General features: G+C 34.3%; 1 protein-coding gene and 1 pseudogene across 2 annotated transcripts in view; both read right to left on the bottom strand.

The window, feature by feature from the left end:
- The window catches only part of PIBF1 (progesterone immunomodulatory binding factor 1), a 227,173-nt gene that overhangs the window by 65,407 nt on the left and 137,234 nt on the right, over positions 1–24,532 (bottom strand). Inside the window, exon 14 of the mRNA XM_081281650.1 lies at positions 13,738–13,840. Within this exon, the coding sequence (XP_081137776.1) occupies positions 13,738–13,840 (103 nt within the window). The remainder of the gene's footprint in view (positions 1–13,737; positions 13,841–24,532) is intronic.
- LOC308650301 (nucleophosmin-like) lies at positions 21,125–22,173 on the bottom strand (annotated as a pseudogene). The gene has a single exon. The product of its transcript is annotated as a nucleophosmin-like (transcript).

Genomic DNA, 24,532 nt, shown 5'->3' with positions numbered 1-24,532 from the left:
TTAAGAGAAAAAATAACAAAATTAAAAATTTAAGTTTTGATTAGGTTGTGAGAAAAGAAGTTATGATTGATTATTGGGAATTTTTAAATACAGGTTGTATTTTAAGATGATGCTAAGGGCTTTTTGTTATTTGTGTTCTAAGATGTGTAATAATGTAATTCTGTAGGAATTTAAGTAGATTCATGTATGGAATATAATGAAGTTGACAACTTGCTTTCCAATGTTTCAGCAAAATAAGAAATATAAACACATGTAAGTGGATAAAGCAAATTTGACAAGATTTTAATTTCTGAGTTTGGGTAACAGTTATACAAGTAGTTATTCTACTGTTCTTTTAACTTTTATTCTTTGAAATTTTTCATAATAAGATGTTGAAGAAGAAAAAGAGCCTGTTATGAGGAGACTGTATTGGTTCTCTAATTATGCCCCAGAGGCATTTGGAAATGAGGATAGAGGTATTATTGGTTATCAAAATGATTGTGGACAGCTACTATGAATTAGTAGGGAGGAGGGTGGCAAATAGCCAATAACTTGTGATGTGTGGGAATTCTCCAACTAACCATGAATTATATTTCTCAAAATGTCAAAAGCTCCCCCTTCAGAGATATAAACCAATAATTACCACATACCAAAAGTATGCCCTTGGTCCCTCATCCAAGTCTAGGGTCTGTTCTTTAAACCACACACACACACACACACAAAAAAAAAGATCCTGATACAATACAGAAACAATACATATATGCAACGTTTTTTCCTTTGAAAATTTATCAATATAGTATGACCATGTTTTAAGGTCAGTGTGTGGTTTGGATCTGTAATGTCCTCTAAAGTGTCATGTGTTGAAGGTTTGGTTCCTAATGCATCAATGATCAGAGATGGGGCTTTGGGGGAAGTGACTGGATCATTAAGGCTCTGACCTCATCAATGGACTGACCCATTGATGAGTTCACAGCTGGATGGGCTATTAGGTGGTAGGGCCCATACGGAGGAGGTTGGTCACTGGGGACATGCCTCAAAGGATATTTCTTGCCCCCAGCTATGTTCTCTCTGCTTTCTGGCTGCCATGAGATGAGCAGTTTCCTCTTGCCATAGAGCAGGCCTAAAGCAATGGAGCTAGGTGACCAAGGATTGAAACCATGAGCCAAAAATAAATCTTTCCTCCTTTAAGTAGTTCTCAGGTTTTTCATCACAGTGATGAAAAGACGACTAATAGTAAAAACATATACATCAACATATTCTATGTATCTCCAAAACTCTTTAAAATAATTTCAAATCTAGCAATGTAAAGATTTTTTTAGCAAATTATTACCTGGATCCTGCTAAATGCCTTCTAAATAATATTCCAGGCAATCAGATATTGCCATTTGGTCACTGAGGATTGTACATATCCCATTTTCTAGATATCTTTCCAAAAACAAATTACCTGAAACAGATAAATAACTAAGCATATACAGTAGGAGATAAAGCCTTTTGAACAAGGCTGTAACCAAGTCTATTTTGTCATTAGTGGTTGAATATATTGTGAGTTTGACATTTACTGTATAACTAGAAAGAGAAAGAACAAGCATCAAGGGCCAAGGAAGCTAAGGAAGGCCGATTCTTGTTGGTGGTAACATGGCACATTGTAGGATTTTGGGTTTTCTTCTGTTTAGCACATCACACACCAACACTCCATTCTTTACTAATGTAGTAGTTTCCTAATGTCAGTGGGCACACACACACTTTCATGAGACAATGGTGTAAAATTACTGGAATCAAGCAATGAAGGATATAATGAAGAAATAAACCAGGTGAACTCTATGATTACCCCAGTTTATTTCCTGGAAAATTTCCAGTCCGTGGTGCAGGGAAGAGGAATTTAAGACAGGCTATGTCAAATTCCCTGAGTTAAGGAGCTACTACTAGAAGTAGAAACCAAGGTGGCTACAGTTCATGTGGCAGAGTATTTAAAACAAGAAAGCTGTATAGAAAAAGAGCTCTGAGAATCTACAGATAGTTCCTCTTAAGTATTTACCTGGCAGTGAACAGTGCATGGATATGAAGAAACTACCAGAGACTAGAGACTGAACCACCAACAAGATTAGGAAGAGCGGTCTCTGCATCAGCCAGGAATAATGTCTAGTCTCACCAACCAAAGAATTTATAGGGCATGGGATTCTCACAAAAGTTTTGTCATATTAGTAGGAGAAAATTAGCCTGAGGACAACCCCTATCTATAAAAGTTTAAACTCGAGACCTGAGAGAACCAAACTATTTCCAAAAAACAACCATCTTCCATAAAAGTCAATAAAATCTTATAGAAATATTAAAATATTTAGCACCAAGATAAAATTTTCAATTTCTGGCATCCAGTAAAAATATTACTAGGCATGCAAAGAAGCTGGGCACTATGATCATAATGAGTTAAAAAAAAAAAAAAACTTAGGGGCTGGGGATGTGGCTCAAGCGGTAGCGTGCTCGCCTGGCATGCGTGCGGCCCGGGTTCGATCCTCAGCACCACATACCAACAGAGATGTTGTGTCCGCCAAGAACTAAAAAATAAATATTAAAAATTCTCTCTCTCTCTCCTCTCTCTCTCTCTTTAAAAAAAAAAACAAAACAGTTGAAACCAACCAAGAGGTGACACAAAAAAAGAATTAGTAAACAAGGATATCAAAAGTTATTAAATTGTATTTTTTACGTTCAAGAAAATAATGTTTGAGAATGTTAATTAGAGACCTAGAAAATACAAAAAAAGATTCATGTTGAACTTCCAGAAATGGAAACTACAATATCTGAGATTTAGAACATAGCAGATAGGATAAACTGAAGATTATTTAATGGAAAAGATTAGTGGACATGACATAATAAGAGAAATTATACAAAAGGAAGGGCAGGAAAAAGACTGAAAAAACTGAAAATCATTTAACTATGTTGTGGGACAGAAAAAGAGCCTATTATATGTCGAATTGGAGTCCCCAAAGGAAAGAAAAAGAGATAAAAATAATGAAGGAATAAATTTGATGAACTCATACACATTTAGCAAAACCCAGCACATGAAACATGAGAAAACTTATAGAAAGCCACATTACAATTCCTTAAAGCTAATGACAAAAGGAAAATCCCTTATTTCTGTACTGGGGATTGAACGCAAGGCATTTTACCATTGAGTTACATTCCCAGTCCCTTTAAAATTTTGAATAGAGTCTCATTAGGTTTCTGAGGCTGTCCTTGAACTTGTGATCTTCCTGCCTCAACCTCTCAATCTTGTTGGGATTATAGGAATGTGCCACTGCACTTGGCTTAAAAGGAAAGTCTGAAGAATAGCTAAAAACATAATACATATTACCCAGAGAGGAACAAAGATGAGACTGATAGCAGTGTACAGATATTAGGAGAAATAATACAAATTGCAAGAAAATAAGAAACATCTTTCAAATAGAGAAATCAACCTCAGATTCCTTTTTTTTTGGGGGGGGGGGCGGTGGTGAGTGTCAAACCCAGAGTCTCTCACATGCTAGGTTAGTGATCTACCATTGACTATATCCCCACCCCCAACCTTAAATTGTTTATAAAAGCATAGGTGAACCCAGCAATTCCATTCCTAACAATACATATAAAATAACTGAAAATAGGTACTCAAGCTCAAAAAAATAAATGTTTGCATTAACATGTTCATAGCAGCACTATTCATAATAGTGAAAAGGTTGAAAAAAACCCAAATGTCTATCAATGAATGAATAAACAACTTTATAATAAATATATGCAATCAAATATTATTTATAGCCATAAAAAGGAATGAAGTAGCTGGACATGGTGGTGCATGCCTGTAATCCCAGTGGCTAGGGAGGCTGAGACAGGAGGATAGCGAGTTCAAAGCCAGCCTCAGCAACAGCTGAGACCTTGTAACTCAGTGAGACCCTGTCTCTAAATAAAATACAAAATAGGACTTGGGATGTGGCTCAGTGGCTGAGTGCCCCTGAGTTCCATTCCTGGTACTGGATACACATTACAATGTGGATGAATCTTGAAAACAGTATGCCTAGTGAAAGAGACGAGACTCAATTGGTCATATATTGTATGATTCCATTTAAATGAAAGATTCAGAATTGGTAAATCCATAGAAATTTGGATTTGGTGGTTGTCAGAGCCTGGGGGCATATGTGAGTGGGGATTAACTGCTATTCATGGGTAGAAGCTTTTATTCTGAGGTGATAAAAGTGTTTTTGAACTAGATGGAGGTGGTGGTTGTATAACATGGTGAATACTAAAATGGTTAGTTTTATGCTATGTGAACATCATCTCAGAAAAGAATTTTATTTTTTTGTAATACTGGGGATTGAATCCAAGGGTGTTCTACCTCAGCCCCTTTTATTTTTTATTATGAGAAAGGGTCTTGCTACGCTGTTGAGGCTAGCCTTGAACTTGCAATCTTCCTGCCTCAGCCTCCTGAGTAATTGGGATTATGAGCATGCAGCATTACAGAAAATAAATTTAAAAACCAAAGATAAAGCATAAGACATATAGAAAAAAACCCAGATAAATTGGACTTTATTAAAATTAAAATAATTTGTGCATTAAAGAAAATAATAAGCTGGGCACAGTTGTGCACACCTGTAATCCCAGTGGTTTGGGAGGCTGAGGTAGGAAGATTGTGAGTTCAAAGCCAGCCTCAGCAAAGGCAAGGTGTTAAGAAACTCAGTTAAACTCTGTCTTGAAATAAAATACAAAATAGGGTTGGGGATTTTGCTCAGTGGTCGGGTCCCCTTGAGTCCAATCCCTGATAACTGCCCCCATCCACCCCAAAAAAAGATAATAAGAAAGTGAAAGATAACCAATGGGGTGACAGAAGTATTTGTAAAACACACACATGATAAAGGTCTAGAACCAGAATATATACAACTAACAACAACAAAAACAAAACAATGCAATTAAGTAATGGTCAAAGACCTGAAGAGACACCGTTATGGATTAAATGTCTCCTCCAAAACCCATGTTGAAATTTAACTGTCATTGATACCTCATTAACAGGCAAAGCCTTTAAGAGGTGATTAGGTCATGAAGGTACGTACCACCCTTATGAGTGGATTAAGGCCATCATCACAAGAATGATAATGATTATATCATAGATAGATACAAAAGGGATTAGTTTGGCCCCTTATCCTCTCTGCTTCTCTTGAAAGTTCTCTCACCAGGTGATGCCTTCTGCCACATCATGGTGCAGCAAGAAGACTGTCAACAGATGCCGCAACTTGCTCTTGAATTTCTTAGCCTCTAGAATCATTAGCAAAACAAACTTCTATAGTTTATAATTTATCCATTCTGTGGTACTGTGTTATAGTAGCAGAAAACAGACTAAGATATTTTTCTAAAGAAGATACACAAATGGCCAAGAAGTACTCAAGTGATGCTGAATATAATTAGCTATTACAGAATGCATATCAAAATCACAATGAGTTACCATTTTACACTCAATAGGTTGGCTACAATTAAAAAAAAGAAAGAAAGAAAACTAATAAGCATTGGCAAGACTGAAGAAATGTGAAAACCTCAACATGACTGGTGGAAAAATAAAACAATGTACAACATAAATGAATACTGAAAACATTGTTAAGTGAAAGAAGCTACACATAAAAGGCTATATACTACATAATTTCTTTTATATATGAAAGATTCAGAATAATCCATAGAGAAAGATAGCCTATTAGGTGCATGCCAGGGATTGGGGGAGGGGACAATAGAAATGAGGGGAGAAAAATGGGGAATGACAGCTTAATAGGTACAAATAAGGTTTCCTTCTGGGGTGATGAAAATGTTTTTTAACTAGATGGTGGTGATAGATACACAAATTGTAGGGGGCTGGGGATGTGGCTCAAGTGGTAGCGCGCTCGCCTGGCTTGCGTGCGGCCCGGGTTCGATCCTCAGCACCACATACAAAGATGATGTGTCCGCCGAAAACTAAAAAATAAATATTAAAAATTCTCTCTCTCTCTCTCTCTCTCTCACTCTCTCTTTAAAAAAAAATAGATACACAAATTGTAAACATACTAAAAAGCCACTGAATTGTACACTTCAGAATGATTGAAATGGTGAATTTTACATTATCTAAATTATCTCACAATAAGTAAGAATGAACTCTTAAATGCCTACTTCCAGTTAATTTGGCTTTAGTAACATAGATATGAGAATTGTATTTTTTTTTTTTTTAGAGAGAAAGAGAGAGACAGAGAGAGAATTTTTAATATTTATTTTTTAGTTCTTGGCGGACACAACATCCCTGTTGGTATGTGGTGCTGAGGATCGAACCCGGGCCGCACACATGCCAGGAGAGCGCCTTACCGCTTGAGCCACATCCCCAGCCCCGAATTGTATTTTAATCTTGACTTTTGTCAAGAAACGTAAAACCAAACCCTCCAACCCCAGAAAAAAACAACTTTTTGCAGTGTAGAGAAGCAGAAAGAATTCATCAACAGCACACCTGCTTTTGTGAGAACTGTTGGAGGAAGTGCATCTAACAGAAGGAATATGATCTCCGACTGAAATAAGAATTTACATAAAGGAATAAAATGCCAGATATGGTAATTATTTTATTAAATATAAAACCTTTCTCATATTAATATTTTGCTTTATAATTATTAATTATTTAGAATAATTGCCATATACTATGGATTTTATACATGCCTAAGTAAAATACATGACAATAAAAGCACAAAGGTCATGAGGCTGGCTATGTATATGTTGTTATCTAAAGCAACCACTGTAATGACAAAACAGTCATAGCCAATAAGAAAAAAAAAAATGAAGGCCAGGAGCAGTGTGGCATACTCCTGTAATCCCAGCAGCTTGGGAGGCTGAGGTACAAGGATTGTGAGTTCAAAGCCAGCTTCAGCAACAGCAAGGTGCTTAGCAACTCAGTCAGATCCTGTTTCTAAATCAAATACAAAATAGGGCTGAGAATGTGGCTGAGTGGTTGAGTGCCCCTGAGTTCAATCCCTGGTATCAAAAGGAAAAAAAAAAAAAAGATAAAATGAAATGATAAAGAATATTCAATTAATACAAAAGAAGGTAGGGGAGAAAAAGAAAATATGAAATATGAAATATATGAAAATAAATAAGATGACAGACTTAAATATAACTATATCAATCTATAGCAATAAACATATTAAGTATAAATGTTCCATAGAAATTCCTATTAAAAGTCATGTTGTTAGACTAGTCACAAGTAGGATAGAAAAACATACACCCTACTACCATTAATCTAAAGATATGAATCATTTATACTGAAAACTGAAAACTTATAGTATTAACAGAAATAAAAGAAGATCTAAGTAAGTATAAAGAGATACTGTGTTCATACTTCAGAATGTCCAATATTAAGATGTCAATTTTGGGGCTGGGGATGTGGCTCAAGCGGTAGCGCGCTCGCCTGGCGTGCCTGCGGCCCAGGTTCGATCCTCAGCACCACATACAAACAAAGATGTTGTGTCCGCAAAAAAAAAAAAAAAAATTAAAATTCTCTCTCTCTCTCTTTAAAAAAAAGATGTCAATTTTTCTCATTTGATCTATAAATTCAATGCAATCACAAAATCACAATCAGGTACTTTTTTTGGGGGGTACAATCAACAATTATATAACTGATGCAAGAATACAAAGAACATAGCACAGCCAAAAATCTTTGAAAATGAACAGAGTTGTAAAACCAATACTATTTGGATTCAAGATATTATAATAAAGTTAGTAATCAAGATGATATGGTTTTGACATAAAGATAGATGACTAAATAACTGGAAGAAAAACAGAATGTAGAAATAGACTCACACATAAATGACTGAGGTTCAACAAATGCTAGAACAGTTTGGTTTCAATATACAAATACGTGAATTTCAATTTTACTCTACACAAAAATTAACTGAAAATGAATCACAGATCTGAAACTATAAAAACATCTAGAAGAAAACACAAACACCCTTGTGACCCTGGGTTAGGAAAAAATTATATATATATATATATATATATATATATACACACACACACACCAGGGATTGAATTAGGGACACTCGACTACTGAGCCATATTCCCAGCCTTATTTTATATTTTATTTAGAGACTATGTCTCACTGAGTTGCTTGGCACCTCACTTTTGCTGAGGCTGGCTTTGAACTTTCGATCCTCCTGCCGCAGCCTCCTAAGTTGCTGGGATTATAGGTGTGCACCACTGTGCTCAGCAGAAAAGATATTTTATATACAATTCCAAAAACAAAATTCATAAAGTAATGAAGTGATAGACGGAACTTGATAAAAACATCTGTTCAAAAAGGATGTAATCCCAGTGGCTCTGGAGAATGAGGCAGGAGGATTGAGAGTTCAAAGCCAGGCTCAGCAATTTAGCAAGGCCCTAAGCAATTCAGTGATACCCTGTCTCTAAATAAAATACAAAAAAGGGCTGGTGATGTGGCTCAGTGCTTAAGTGCCCCTGAGTTCAATCCCCAGTATCAAAAAACATTTTGGTGACATGACTTTTTTTTTTTGTGTGTGTGTGTATCCCTGGCCTCATGCATGCCAGGCAAACACTTTACCACTGAGCTTTAGCCCAGAAAAGACTTTTTTTGGGGGGGTTTGCTATCCTCTTGTTTAAGCCTCCTAAATCACTGAAATTACAGACATACACCACCATGCCTAGCCAAAAGAGACACACACACACACATACACCACCATGCCTAACCAAAAGAGATACACATACACATACCACCATGCCTAACCAAAAGAGATACACATACACACACACACACACACATATGCACCACCATGCCTAACCAAAAGAGATACACACACACGCACAAATACACACACACACATATATATTTTTTTGGTACTAGGGATTGAACCTGGGGGTGCTTAACCACTAAGCCATATGCTGAACCATTTTTTATTTTGAGACAGGGTCTCACTAAGTTGCTTAGGGCCTTGCTAAGTTGCTGAGGCTGGCTTTGAACTTGTGTTCCATCTGCCTCAGCTTCTCAAGTCACAGGGACTACAGGTGTGTGCCACCGCACAGGGACAGCCAAAAGACATTCTGAAGTGATTCAAAGACAAAGCTATAGAATGCAAACTGTGTATCTGATAAAGGCCTAGTATCTAAAATATGGTCAAAACTCAATTATAAGAGAGCAACAGAAAAAAGTGGCAAAAAATGTGAACAGATACTTCTCCTGAGAGGTAAATAGAGTGGAAAGAACCTCAAATGAAAAGATGTTCAATATATGGGGCTGGGGTTGTGGCTCAGTGATACAGTGCTCTCCCAGCATGTGTGAGGGACTAGGTTGATCCTCAGAACCATATAAAAATGAATAAATAAAATAAAAATATTGTGACCATTTATATCTAAAAAACTATTTTAAAAAATTAAAAAAAAAAGATGCTCAATAGCATTAGTCACTGGTCAATGCAATTAAAAAGTACAATGAGGGGGCTGGGGGAATAACTTAGCGGAAGAGCACTTGCCAAGCATGTGCCTAAGCCCTGGATTTGATCCTCAGCCCCAAACCAAGCAAATGCCATCAAAACAAACAAACAAATCAACCAACCTTGAAAAATGAAAAACTCAGAACACAACAACATACCACTGTACACCATACTACTAGTGGAAATGTAAAATGGTACTAACATTTTAGAAAAAAACAAAAACGAAACAAAAGAAACAGTCTCGCACTTTCTTCCTTCCTTTCTTCTTTTTTTGGTACTAGGATTGCCTAGCCCTTTTTATTTTTGAGACAGAGTTTTGCTAAGTTACCTAGGGCTTTGCTAAGGTGCTGAGGCTGGCTTTGAATTTCCAATCCTCCTGCCTCAGCCTCTTGAGTTTCTGGGATTGCAGGTGTGCATCATTATGCCTAGCTTGGCAGCTCTTTAAGACCATAAATAGACATCAATCATATAATCTAGCTATTCCACTTGTAGTTATTTACCCAAGAAAATGCAAGTATACCTTCATTCAAAGACTTGACCATGAATGCTTATATTAGGTTTATTGGCTATAAATGACCCAAATGTCCAGGAATAAATACAAAATAAATAAACTGGTATATCCACACAATAGAAGGTTGTTCAGCAATGGAAAGCAATGACCTATGGATGAATCTTATTACCTACAGTGAAAGAAGACAGGTTAAAAAAAAGTCCATGCATACTATATGATTCCTTTTATATAATACTCTAGGAAATAACAAATTAATCTATAGGAAAACTAATCAGCAGTTGCTTGGGAACTAGGATGAAGAAAGTTGCGGGAGAAGGATTCTGAGGGACACTTGGTAGTGGAAATCTATGTATTTCTTATATTCACTTTAATGACAAGTTATATTGTATACTTCAAACATGTGCAGTTTAGTGTATGTCAAATTATATTCAATCAAGGTGCTAAAAAAGAATGTTTTCTTTTTATTCCCCATTTGAGTATTACTTAGTGTTTTCATTTCTCAGAGAACCCTAATAGCAAATAAATCAGTGGTAATTCTAGCATTAGTTATGGGTTTTATCTTTTTATTAGTCTCAAAAACTCTAAGATGCTTAAATATTTAACTTCAAATATTTAACCAAAGCATATAGATCCTGAGAATTTTCCTTCTCTATTTTTTTTATTATCTACCATGAAAAATCTATGATAATAAATGACCCAATACCATCATCTTTCGGCTAGTTTATGTAATTTCTTTTAATTTAAGCAATATAATATTTTTTTTTTGGTGAGCCAGGAAAAAGAGTAAAATTCATGGAATATTACAAATTAAATATTTTTGTTTTCAACATTAAGGGAAACATACATACTTCAGTCAGTACAGTTACCAATTCTCCAAATGTATAATAAAAAAATTTCAAAATTACACAAAAACACAGAAATAAATAATGAACCTATATGTGAAAGTCAGCCAGCTTCAAACATTAGCAACATTTTGTGATTTTTAAAAAATTTTAGTCTCTTTTTCTCATGGAATATTTTACGGTATCATACCATTCTACGTCATTAATATTTAAATATTTAATCCTTTCTTTCAAAAAGTCACAGATTATTTTGAAATTGCTCATACAAACTGGGCATAGTGGTACATGCCTGTAATTCCAGCTACTCTGAGGGTGAGCTGGAGGATGACAAGTTTGAGGTCAGTCTGGACAATTTAGCAAGACCCTGTCTCAAAATTTAAAAAGGGGCTGGTGACTTGGCTCAGTGGTACATTGCCCCTGGGTTCAATCCCTATTCTGGAAAAAAAAAAAAAAAAAAAAAAGAGTTGCTTCATAAAAAGTTAATTGTACTTCATTACAAGAACACTTAATTTCTTGCATTTTTCTCCAGCAATTTATACACAATTATATGCATGTTTAGAAATTCTCATTTTAATTTACTGTAGTATTTTAATATTTTATTTTGTAAAAGTAGGTTATATATGTAATATATAATACTTTTTCTAAAATTATTTTTTAGAAATATTTATTTTTTAGTTTTAGGTGGACACAATGTCTTTATTTTATTTTTATGTGGTGCTGAGAATTGAACCCAGAGCCTCACACATGCTAGGCAAGCACGCTACCACTTGAGCCACATCCCCAGCCCTCTAAAAGTATTTTGATAAGTTATCTATATTAGTAAAACAAGGTTCGTTCCTCTGTGTCTTTTTCATTTTTTTCTTTTCTTTTTTAAGTACTGGGGATTGAACCTCAGGACACTCTTACTACTGAGCTATATTCATAGTCCTTTTGTTTTTAGAGACAAGGTCTCACTAAATTGCCCAGGCTGGCCTTAAACTTGTGATCTTCTTGCCTCAGCCTCTGAGTAGCCAGTATTACATCTATTTCTTTGTTTATTCATTTATTTATCCTTTCCTGCTTCTACCCACTGATGTGCTGGAGTTGGGCTGTAGCATCATATAAAAGATAACTAGTAAATTTTTAGGACTTTCATGAGCTGATTGTTAAATTCAACCATAATTAAAAATTAAGCAGTTTAAATTTATAATAGAATCAATTTTATTAAAAACAAAGGAAACAAGTACTCAAAACTCATCAATTTTTAATTTTTTTCCCCCTCATACTGGGGATTGACCACAGGGGTGCTTTACCACTGACCTATATCAATTCTTTTTACTTTGAGATAGGGCCTTGCTAAATTGCTGGGGCCAGCCTTGAATTTGTGATTTCCTACCTCAGCCTCCATGTTGCTGGGATTACAGTTGTATGCCACCACTCTAGACTACATTTTAAATTATTTTAATATCATCTATGCTTGAGTTTACATATATTTGTTTTAGCTACATGGTGCAAACATTATGCAAAGGGGTGCTGCTGAGAATTTTTGCTCTTATCTGTGTTCAGAAACATTATGTTGGCATTTTATAGCTAGTTATATGCCACAGAGATGAACATATGCTACAAATGACAGTCCTCCCTCACACCCCTCTTGGGGAAGCTGGTTGTTAGCATTTATCAGCACACTACTGCATCCACTCTGATCATTAATTCTTTGCCAGGCACTGGAGCAATATGAAATATTTCTATTTTGTTTTTGAAATTTTAGGACAGAGATTCTCTTAATGTTATAGTATTAAATGTACTTTAATAGAAGATACTATAAAGATAAATATGAACATGTCCTTAAGAAAATAAAGAATATGCCTGTAATCCCAGCAACTTGTGAGGTGGAGGCAGGAGGATCCCAAATTCAAAGCAAGCCTGCAGTAACTCAGTGAAGTCCTAAGCAACACAGTGAGACCTTGTCTCAAAATTAAAAATTAAAAAAAAAGGAAAAAAAAAAAAGGAGCTGGGGCTGGGCGTAGTGGTGCACGCCTGTAATCATAGCAGCTTGGGAGGCTGAGGCAAGAGGATTGGGAGTTCAAAGTCAGCCTCAGCAACTTAAAGAGGCTGGAGGCTGGAGCAACTCAGCAAAACCCTGTCTCTAAACAAAATATAAAAAAGGGCTAGGGATGTGGCTCAGTGTATAACGCTCCTAGGTTCAATCCCTACTACAAAAATAAATAAATAAATAAATAAATAAATAAAAGAATCAAACAAAGACTACATAGTATATATTAGTAGAATTTAATGTTTTTTTAAAAATCCCCTATAATATAAATAAATAAAGCTCTTAAAAGAGTTTTAAAATATTACCCTAAAAAAACTGGTTGAGATCAGAAATAAAAGGAACACTTGAGGGTGGCAATTTTGGTTTTGTTTTGACTTGAATTTCAAAAGCACAGAAAAAAATAATTTGATGTTAACTAAAAATAATAATACATATATTAAAATGATATGTAAATTGTATAAATATTCTTTAACAGAATGCTAAAGCAAATGGCAAACATGAATCTGATTTTAAGTGGAAACAAAGTTAAGTGTGTTCAATAATAGATAAATGATTTCTTTTGAACACAGAAATAAAGAGTAAATCTTAAAAATAGTGGAAAACTTAAAATGTCATCAAAATTTGCTAAACTTGTTTTGCCAGTTGAAATTCTCAGAAATCAAAGCTTTTGTCTGTCTAGTCTGCATTTATACTTAGTCTGGGCACTTTAATCCCCTTTTTGTTCTTAGTTTTGCCATACACCATAAGTTATTTTATAGAGCCTTAACATTCAGTTAGTTTCATAAATTGTGAAATAATTTTGTACTACCAGTTTATTTTCAAATTGCTCAGAAGATTAAACAAAGGAGTTATAAAGAATTAAAATGAACACTGGGTTTCTTTATACATACTTCTTTTGTTTAAGTTATTTACCTCTTGTGAAAGCTGTGTTACTTGGTCCTTTTGATGTCCAAGATCTTTTAAAATCAATGAGTTTTGTTTTTCTAACTGAAGAACTCTTCTTGCCAAGTGGACACTAGGTGAATGAAGTGAGAAAATTACTGCTTGCAACAGTGCAAAAAAAAAAAAAATGCTATCTAAAATATTCAAAATGGGTTTGTGAGCTAGAAAACTGATTATTTTTTAATAATATTTAATTATTAACAGAAAAAATATGGGATCCAATAATAAATCAATGCAAGACCAAGACCCCAACAACTCAGAATTCTGAAAGTAAATCAAAATCCCCATAACTGTGATATATTGATTACTGCAGTAATGGTTTCTAGCTCTTGCTACAAAAGTGAATTACTTTAAGATACTTGCTTGAAAAGACCACAAGATAGCAATTTACAGCTTTTCCCCATTTTTATAAAAATTTCTCAGTTACAAACGGATCAGAAAATTAGTTGAAATATTATGAACAATAATATGCTGGTACTTTGAAAAGCATCAGTGTTTACCTCAGATAACATAATGCATTTTACAAGTGAATAGGTTTTCTATTCAAAGTACAGATGGAAATGATGTATAAAGCTTGGAAAATGTCTATGGTAAAGGTAAGAAATCATCCCTCTGATATCTGCAATATCACAACTTATCATTCCGACTTTCAGTATTTAAAATTACATTAAATATAAAATGTTCTAAATCCACTATTAAGAAACAATCTTAAGGGAGAAAAAAAAAGCTTCATTCCTTGTAACTATAGGGGGAAACACACATAATTCTTTAAAGAACTAGTAGTAATATTAAGACATGTTAATACTAATTAATTAGTACTAATTAGTACAAATTAATATTACTAATATTAGTAATATTAGTACTAATATTAAGACATTGTTCCCACAGACCTCTCTGTATTTCCATATTTACCACATTTTCATGTTCTATGTTAGTGAATTTATTAATCTATGAATTGTAGAATCCATGGAATACAAGACGTTTTACAATGACAAGATATCATTTCTCTAAGTAAAATTATAGGATAAAAACAATTCTACCATATACTTGACGTTTCCTCACATCAGACAAAGGAAAGCAGACAAACCTCTTCAAACCACACTAAATATCACTCTGCATATCTATTTTTAAAAATGTGTTCCAAATAATAATGATGAATTCTTTTAGAAGTTCATACTTTGTTTAGACCTAAGAAGATACTATCTATCTGTTCAACTGGCATATTTTGCCTTAACCATCAGCTGAAGTTAGAGATGGAAGAGACATATAGTTCCCATTTTTGGCTACCATTCTTTTTTTAAAACTGCTTTATTGATGCATAATTTTATTGCTATGCAACTAATATTCAATAAAGCTTACCCATTTAAAATGTATAAATCAATAGTTTTAGTATATGTAGAGTTGTGCAACTATCACTATAATCTAATTTTAGAACATTTTCATTACCCTCCAAAGAAACTTTGTACCTATTAACAGTTAATCCCCCTTCTTCCTCACTAAATGCTTCCTGCTCTCAACCTCACCAGCCTTGGGGAGCCACTAAATTGATGTTTCCTTCTTTCTTTTTTTTTTAAGTAGATTTTTAAAGACATTTATAGTTTATGGGTATCCTGTTTTTCATTCCCCAAGTAAATGTACCAAACAAGTTCTAATTTGACTATAAATTAAGAAGACCTCTACAAATAAGTCTTAATACTAATTTTTTAATTATATTTACATTTTAAATCTGTTGATTCTAATACATGTTTGCAAGCATCAGTATTTGATATCACTAACTGTTTTTTGTTGGGTTAATTTAAAAACCTTAGAGTTATCTAAATTCAAATTTTCATAGTCTCGATCTTTCTCATCCTTCAAATATGTTAGGTATAAATTCTGTCTTCCACAGAAAATAGCATCCAGGTCTTTTGTATAGTAATTTTTAACAAACATGTTAAAGGCACAGGCCAAATCTATGCAACATTCAGTATAGAGTAATGAACCCAATCAAATGCAATTACACAGAAATAGAGTTATGGATAAGATGGAGTTTTATGCAAATAAAAATTTGTCTGTAAAGAAATAAAGGAAATAATGAAATGCAAATGTCACTTGTTTTAAGACATCAATTTTATTAATACAAAATTGTTCATTTGATTTAGGTGCTTTTAATCTTGCAATTGCATAATGTTTTTATGAAGATATGGTGATAACACTTACAAATGAAAAATATATCATATAAAATACTGACTTAGGAAATTATTTGTATGGTAGGTGTAAGCCATATCACCAGGAATACCTCCTTCTAATAAAAATTTCCCTGATTTTGGTTAGGGGAATCTTAAATGAGGAAAATCAATTCAAAGGAAGAAAGGTATCTTGTGATATCTTGAAGTTAGTTATAAACATGCTCTACGTGTTTTTTGTTTGTTTGTTTTTAGTATTTTATAGTACAATTTTAATGAGAAAAATTTCTAGGAACTGATGCTAACAGGAAAGACTGTGACTATTATTTTAACATTGATGTCATTTACGAACATGGTTATCATGTGGAATGCACTGTGGTACCACTGGTCTCCAATATAAATGGACTATGTTTTTGGGCTGGGGATGTGGCTCAAGCGGTAGCGTGCTCGCCTGGCATGCGTGCGGCCCGGGTTCGATCCTCAGCACCACATACCAACAAAGATGTTGTGTCCACCGAGAACTAAAAAATAAATATTAAAAAAAATTCTCTCTCTCTCTCTCTCTCTCCTCTCTCACTCTCTCTTTTAAAAAAAATAAATGGACTATGTTTTAAAATTTACTTCTAAGTCACTTGTAAGAATAATAGAATATATTTCCTTGTGGATATATCAGAAATGGTATTAAGACCCGTTCAGCCTATTAATGTGGCATGTCCCCTGAAGCAATAAAAAGAGAAAAAGGAATAAAAATAGCAAAATCTTTCATTAAAATATTAGGAATTATTATAGTAAGACTACTAAGAATATGATTATATTAGATTTCATTAAAATATATGTAAGCACAACCAATTTAAATATAACTAATGTTATTTTTTTCCTGCTAATTTCTTTAAATTTTCTGAGTATGTAAATAAAAAATGATAACATTGTTTTATGGGTTTCTAACAGTGTTGCAATACATTTGGAAACCATTAAAAAAAAAAAAGCAGGGAGATGGTAAAAGCAGCTGTATGGTCACAAGGTTTCTATACTTTACACAAAGTAGTACAATATTAACTCTAGACTACGAAAAGCTAAAGATACATAGCGTATGTATGTATGTACCTACATATTTTTGCAGTACCGGGGATCAAACCTGGGAGGTGCTCTACCAGTGAATTTTATCTCAAGTCCCTGTTTCTTTTTTCTTTTAAGAGAAGGAGAAGATCTTGCTTAAGTTTCCCAGGCTGGCCTTGAACTTGTGATTCTCCTGCCTCTGCCTCCTGAATTGCTGGGATTATAGGTGTGCACCACTGTGTCTGGCAGTAACTAATTACTGAGTAAATTAACTTTCTAAGACTTTCTTTTTCTTCATACTCTAACCTATACTGGGTATTCATCATCTTAAAAGTTTTGCCAATCTTATGAATAAATAGGATAACCCCATTTTAAATTAATTTTCCTTATATACATTGGAATATTTCTTGATATTCTTTTATGTGTGTTAATATTTTCACCTTCTCATGTTTATTGGTCATTTATATTTTTTACTCAATGAATTGATATTTACATTCTTTTCCCATTCTAAATTTTACTTACATGGTTGATTCTAAACTATATCTAAATTAAAACATGAAAGTTCTCTATCACATCATCAGAACCAGTTTTATTTTCCATTAATATCCACTCTATTTAAAAACATGAAAGTTCTCGGGCTGGGGATGTGGCTCAAGCGGTAGCGCGCTCGCCTGGCATGCGTGCGGCCCGGGTTCGATCCTCAGCACCACATACAAACAAAGATGTTGTGTCCGCCAAACACTAAAAAATAAATATTAAAATTCTCTCTTTCTCTCTCTCCCTCTCTCTTTAAAAAAAAAAAAAAGAATGCATATATGTGTACTGAGTAGAATATTTAAAAAAAAACATGAAAGTTCTCTATCACATCATGAAAGAAAAGTTAAAACATGAAAGTTCTCTATCACATCACCAGAACCAGTTTTATTTTCCATTAATGTCCACTCTATTTAATCTCCCATAAATGTTTTGTATATTCCTTCTGCTGCAGGTCCTCCAATCTGAAGATCAGTTCTTCCACTATTTGTGAGCCCAGCTTTTCCTGAAAGGCTCCCTTCAAGTTCCAGTTCTAACCATGTTAGTCCTCATTCATCTCTATTCCCCTGGCACACAGAATAGACTCTAGCATAGAGTCCGACACAGACTCTAGCACGTGGTATCGCCAACTTACATACATTGGAATATTTCTTGATATTCTTTTATGTGTGTTAATATTTTCTCCATTAACAGAACTCATATAATAGCAGGGGTCTTATTCATTGAAGTGCCTAACAACAGAGCTGAACAGAGTGAACACTCAATACTCCCTGATGGACTCTCCTGTAGGTGAATTTTGTCCCAATGAATATAGTGCTAGAAACCATATTCCAAGGTTGCAGAACCTTAATATTAAAGTATAACTAATGCTTAGCATCTATGCATTGAATTAGCAATAAACAAAGTACATAAAGTTAATAAGGGAGAATACAAATGACAGACACCAATTGTCCTCTTGTATTCAACCTGTTAAATCTTTAAATGTGTCATACTGCTTTGGTGAGTGATTTGGCATAGGTGGATCCTGTACAGAAATCTGGGATACTAAAAGTGAGAAATGAAATTCAAAGTGAGACAAATGAAGAACTGTTCAACCACAATTAAGTTTATGTCTCCAAAACACAATATACACACAATGAAAACAAGAATAAGTCCTTTTCAAGTTCTATATAAAGAGTAACTAAAATAGAGTCAAGAAAATGACTCTTGCTACAGGTTATTTTTTGATATAGAATGCAATGAACTTTTTAAGAAAGCAATACTTTCAAATGATTATTTACTGGGACACTAAAGTAGGTATAACAATACTTCTTTGTAATTATATTAAATGCTATTTTTACTTATTCCAAGATTAAGTTGGACATCAACTAGAAATTAACATCACAAGTATATAGTTTCATGTCTAAATATTAAATCAAAATTTTATTGGTTATTGGTAAAATTATTAAGGTAAGGGTTATCTCTAAGTTTCTTCAGCATTTCTTGACTTCCAAATAAATTATTTCTCTGTCAATGTCAGTCAGTACTTCCCATTACTGTATGAAGGTTTGTAAACAGTATCATCCAGCAATGCATATACATGAGAACTAAGAAGAGGAAAACACACTTCCAGTATGCATAAAAACTTGTCAGTTTCTCTGGCTTTCTTTTTTTCCCCTTCATTATGAAGATCAGTATACTTGTTTCAACATAAAGCTCTTTATAAAACTAGGTAGAAACTAAAATGCAAGATCTATAGTATGCAGTATATCTGATAATGTGAATGGCTTAAAAACTTTGAGAAAAGTCTCTAAACATTTAATCAGCCACAACAAACAGAGAGAGGCACACACTAAGGCCACATTAGTGCCTAAAATAAAGGTATTGTGTCCAACTACAACCAAAAAAAATTATAAAAAGAGAAGATATTACTTGTTATAACGCATTAACAGGAAATTTAGTGTGACAACACAATCAAAACATACAACCAGAAAATCTTGTTTGCTATTTTCAAAACAGTCATTAATGAAACAAAAACATTATTTCAGATTTTCAAGTTCAATCAAGAAGAGTCCATTTTATTTTAATCTACTATAATTATATAAGACCTTTTAATTTTTCACAACTGTGTTGCAGAAATAGTTTCACACAATATATACCTATTATTTGTATCCCTATGAAACTTCAAAACGTGAGTTATATTATATAATCATTAAAATATGTTTAAGAAGAATTTTGGGGAGTTTGTTTTTTACTTATTTATTCTCTGTGTGTGTGTGTATTTTCTTTTTTTTTGAGACAAGGTCTCCGTAAATTGCCCAGACTGGTTTTGAATTTGTGATTCCACCTTAGTCTCCTGAGTAGCAGGGATTGCAGGTGCATACCACAATCCCTGTGAGTTACTTTTTCAAATTTAAAAAAACCAATTATACTACTACTATATAGAAAATCCGCATTGTATCTTTTTTTTTAATATTTATTTTTTAGTTTTCAGCGGACACAACATCTTTGTTTGTATGTGGTGCTGAGGATCAAACCCGGGCCGCACGCATGCCAGGCGAGCACGCTACCGCTTAAGCCACATCCCCAGCCCCCGTATTGTATCTTAAAAACTGATATTAAAGAATGTGAATCTCAAAATTAGTTTTGTGTCCATGTTTCATATTTAAAAGCCTCATTAAAATTTTTAAAAAATAGGAAAGAGATAGGAAAGGCAGCAGAATACAATAGACTCTAGTATGGCAGTATATATAAACATGGCTGTATAACCAATATGATACTGCAATCTGTTCACGTAGGAAAAATTCATACCCCATTTGAATCAAATGTATGATATATGATATGTCAAGATCATTGTAATATTTTGAGCAACCAATAAAATTCAGCAGCTGTCATCACAGCAATAAAAAAATTTTAAAATCATTTTAAATAAATGCTTAAATTGTGTAACCATGTAAGGTACTTTAAGAAGATATTACTTAGGCTGAGGTTGTGGCTCAGCAGTAGAGCGCTCGTCTAGCATGTGTGAGGCCCTGGGTTTGATCCTCAGCACCACATAAATATAAGTAAATAAAATAAAGGTATTGTGTCTAATTACAACCAAAAAATATTTAAAAAAGAGAAGATATTACTTGATATAACCCATTAACATTTACTGAACTCTATTGTCAGGCACTGTGTGGCGAACTTCGTATCTATTTTCTCATTTTAATCTCATATTATTGTTGGGGTAGCAACAGGAAACTTATGAAAATGTTCACTGGCTATCCAATTCATGGCACTCAACCAGAAGTCTATTCAAAAATAGAAGTCCTAAAATTTAAAGTTTTGTATAAATATTGAAAATAATCTGTTTTTGAAGAATATTCATTGACAAGGGTGTGATGGCATAGACCTGTAATCTCAGTGACTTGGGAGGATGAGGCAGAAGGATCACCAGACTCTAAGCAATTTAGCAAGACCCTATCTCAAAAAAATCAATAAACAAACAAACAAAAATATCTGGGAAAGCACCCCTAAGTTTAATCCCTGGTGCCCCCTACCCCCCCAAAAAGGATATTTATTTATTTATTTTTTGATTCATTCAAATATTTATTGAACAGCTAAGGAGATACAAAGGTGATTAAAACATGGTCCAAGAGATGATGAGGCATATGCACAAGAGAGAGCAATATAAGGTTCAACTGAATTCACAGCAGTCAAAAGTGCTTTAGGAAATCAAGAGATTGCTTCCAGCCTGCAAGTGGGTGTGGGTGGCAAATCAGGAAAGGGGATTGAGATTAAAATAGAAGACTTCAGCCTGGATTGTTGATGATACTCAGTATGGACTATATTTGTCTCTCCTCTTCCTTTCTCCCCATCTTTGGGCTTAATTTACCAGTAGTGCCCAGGGCTGTTCAATGTGCTTTTTCTACACTTGCTTGCATTTTTGCTTTAATGTCTTCTACAGAACTAGGTCCTTTTGGTGTTTTAGGAGTTTTTTCCTGTTTTTTGAAGGATTCTTGACCTTTTGATCTTGGTGTTGTTGGTTTTGAGTCTTTTCCATTCTGGTTCGATTTTTGTGCATTTTTGGCTGGAGTATCTCATATAGATTTCTTCACTGGAGCTTTTTCTTCAGTTTCCTCATCATCAAAATCATCATCATCATCATCTTCATCATCATCATCTTCATCATCATCAACATCTTCATCAGCAGCAAGTTTTACTTTTTTCTGGGGAACCTTGCTACCACCTCCAGGGGCAGATTGCTTTCCAGATACACTTAAAAGAGTTTCACATCCTCCTCCTCTTCATCTTCTGACTCTGCATCTTCCTCCACAGCTACTAAGTGCTGGCCACTAAAATGCACAGGCCCTGAACTGCACTTCAACCTTAAGACCACAAGTGGTGTGATTTCAAAGCCCCCAAGGGAAACCGTTGGCTGTACTGACATTTTCAATGTTGCCAGTGTTACTTTAATTGGACTGCCTTCATAATTCATTGCCTCTGCTTCAACAATGTGCAATTCATCCTTTGCACCAGCCCCTAAACTGACCGTTCTTAATGATAACTGGTGCTCATTTTCATCAATATCCACCTTAAAGTGATAATCTTTGTCAGCTTTTAGCTCACAATCGAAAAGGTAGTTCTGGGGCCTCAGGGGGCTCATGTCCATATCCATGGAATCTTCCATGGGGTGGTAGCACGCACTTAGGTGGGAGAGAAGGTGGACGGAAAATGGGTGGCTGCTCTAAAGAGACGCGCAGGACGGAATCACGCCAGGCAAAAAAGGATATTTATTGACAAAAATATGTTCAGGATAAAATGCTAGAATTAGCTGGGCATGGTTGAGCATATCTGTAATCCTGGTTTCTCAAGAAGGTAAAGAGAAGGATTACAAATTGGAGGCCAGCCTAGGCAATTTAGCAAAGCCCTGTTTCATAAAAGTAAAAAAAAAAAAAAAGGGCTATGGACATCAATAAGTGGTAGTTTGCCCCTGGGTTCAATCCCTAATACCCAAAAGAAAAAGGTTAAACTACTAAATAATACACACTATCCTAAACATGTAAGAAAGTGTGTGTGTGTGTGTGTGTGTGTGTGTGTGTGTGTATCTATATATTTTTAATTTCTAAATGGTTATTTTGGATGGTGGAATCACCAACAATTCTCCTAATTTTAAAAACAAACATATTTAGAACCAGAAACCTCCCTCCTATTAAGAGTTACTCTAAACTACCTAATTCTGTCTAATGAAATGAAATTTTAAAATCAAATTTAGTATGGATGAAAAATATTATATAGTAGTTAGGATGTGGGTTCCATTGAAATTTTGATATATTTTGGTGTAGGCTGATATCTGATGAAAACTTTATTATGTAAGTATTTCAATTACTGTTCTGAGTCATCCTAAATATAATTCACCTTCAATGTTTATTGCTTTAAATGTGAAGTATGGATCCACTCAAAGGCTATCTTGTTTTAGTCTTAAAGAGACTTAAAGAGAGCACAAAGCCTTCTTTACAGATATCCCTTAAGAAATCAAATATGTGCCTTGCAAACTTTGGAAATGCATCAGACCCTAAAGTGGGATCTTTTGTGCCTCTGGTCAACTTTGCGCATACAGTAGGCACTTAATAATGAACACAGGAATGTATAAATTCCCTCTTTAGATATCTTGACTTACTTTCCCTTCCCTCAGTTTAGATGACCTGAGAAACACTTCCTCAAAATAACCCTCTGGCTCACCATGAGAAGAATGCCTGGCACCAGCTGGCAGGACATATTAATAGCACACCCATTAGGCACTTGCTCAAGGCACATAGATAGCTCGGTGATAAAATCTTTAGAAATATTTGGACAGTTAAGATTATTTGGAATATGAATCAGTTGTGGTTCTTTAATTCTTTTAATATTAAGAAATCAACTAGTGTTTTTGGAAATTCTTAAAAAAATAGTAAGCTGTTGCAGCAATAATTGCTTTCAGTTTCTGAGAACTCAGTATTTGGGGCTAAGGAAAGCAAGCTTACAAAAGCAAAATCCTATTTTTCTTGTAACAAAGATTCTTTTGAAGAATTCAGATGTTAAAATAGAGAAGAAAATGTAATTTTTCTATTAAACTTCAGTTTTCAGTATTTTACCTATGATTTCCTGATGATAGAGAAGTCTTTTACCCATGAAACTATGCTTCTATTCTTCTCTAGGCAACAATGAACTTTAAAGTAGAGTCATATTTAAAATTAAAATATCCTAGTTCATTCATAGTGGTCACTGGAGGGATCAGAAAGGGATAGGACTACTACCAATTTCAAATTATACATAATTTATTTATTTAATTATTTATTTATTTATTTATTTATTTTATTGTTGGTCGTTCAAAACATTACATAGTTCTTAATATATCATATTTCACAGTTTGATTCAAGTGGGTTATGAACTCCCATTTTTACCCCTATACAGATTGCTGTATCACATCAGTTACACTTCCATTGATTTACATATTGCCATTCTAGTGTCTGATGTATTCTGCTGCCTATCCTATTCTCTACTATCCCCCCTCCCCTCACCTCCCCTCCCTTTTTCTCTCTCTACCCTCTCTACTGTAAATCATTTCTTCCACTTGTATTATTCTTCTCTTACCCCTCATTTCCTCTTATATGTAATTTTGTAAAACCCTGAGGATCACCTTCCATTTCCATGCGATTTCCCTTCTCACTCCCTTTCCCTCCCACCTCTCATCCCTGTTTAATGTTAATCTTCTTCTCAAGCTTTTCGTCCCTACCCTGTCCTTGGTTACTCCCCTTATATCACAGCAGTCATTTGGCATTTGTTTTTTAAGGATTGGCTAGCTTCACTTAGCATAATCTGCTCTAATGCCATCCATTTCCCTCCAAATTCTATGATTTTGTCATTTTTTAATGCAGAGTAATACTCCATTGTGTATAAATGCCACAGTTTTTTTTTATCCATTCATCTATTGAAGGGCATCTAGGTTGGTTCCACAATCTTGCTATCGTGAATTGTGCTGCTATGAACATTGATGTAGCAGTGTCCCT

This window comes from Spermophilus citellus, assembly GCF_964194105.1.
Source record: "Spermophilus citellus genome assembly, chromosome: 1".
Classification (NCBI taxonomy): domain Eukaryota; kingdom Metazoa; phylum Chordata; class Mammalia; order Rodentia; family Sciuridae; genus Spermophilus; species Spermophilus citellus.
This window is presented reverse-complemented; position numbering and strand designations above follow the sequence as displayed.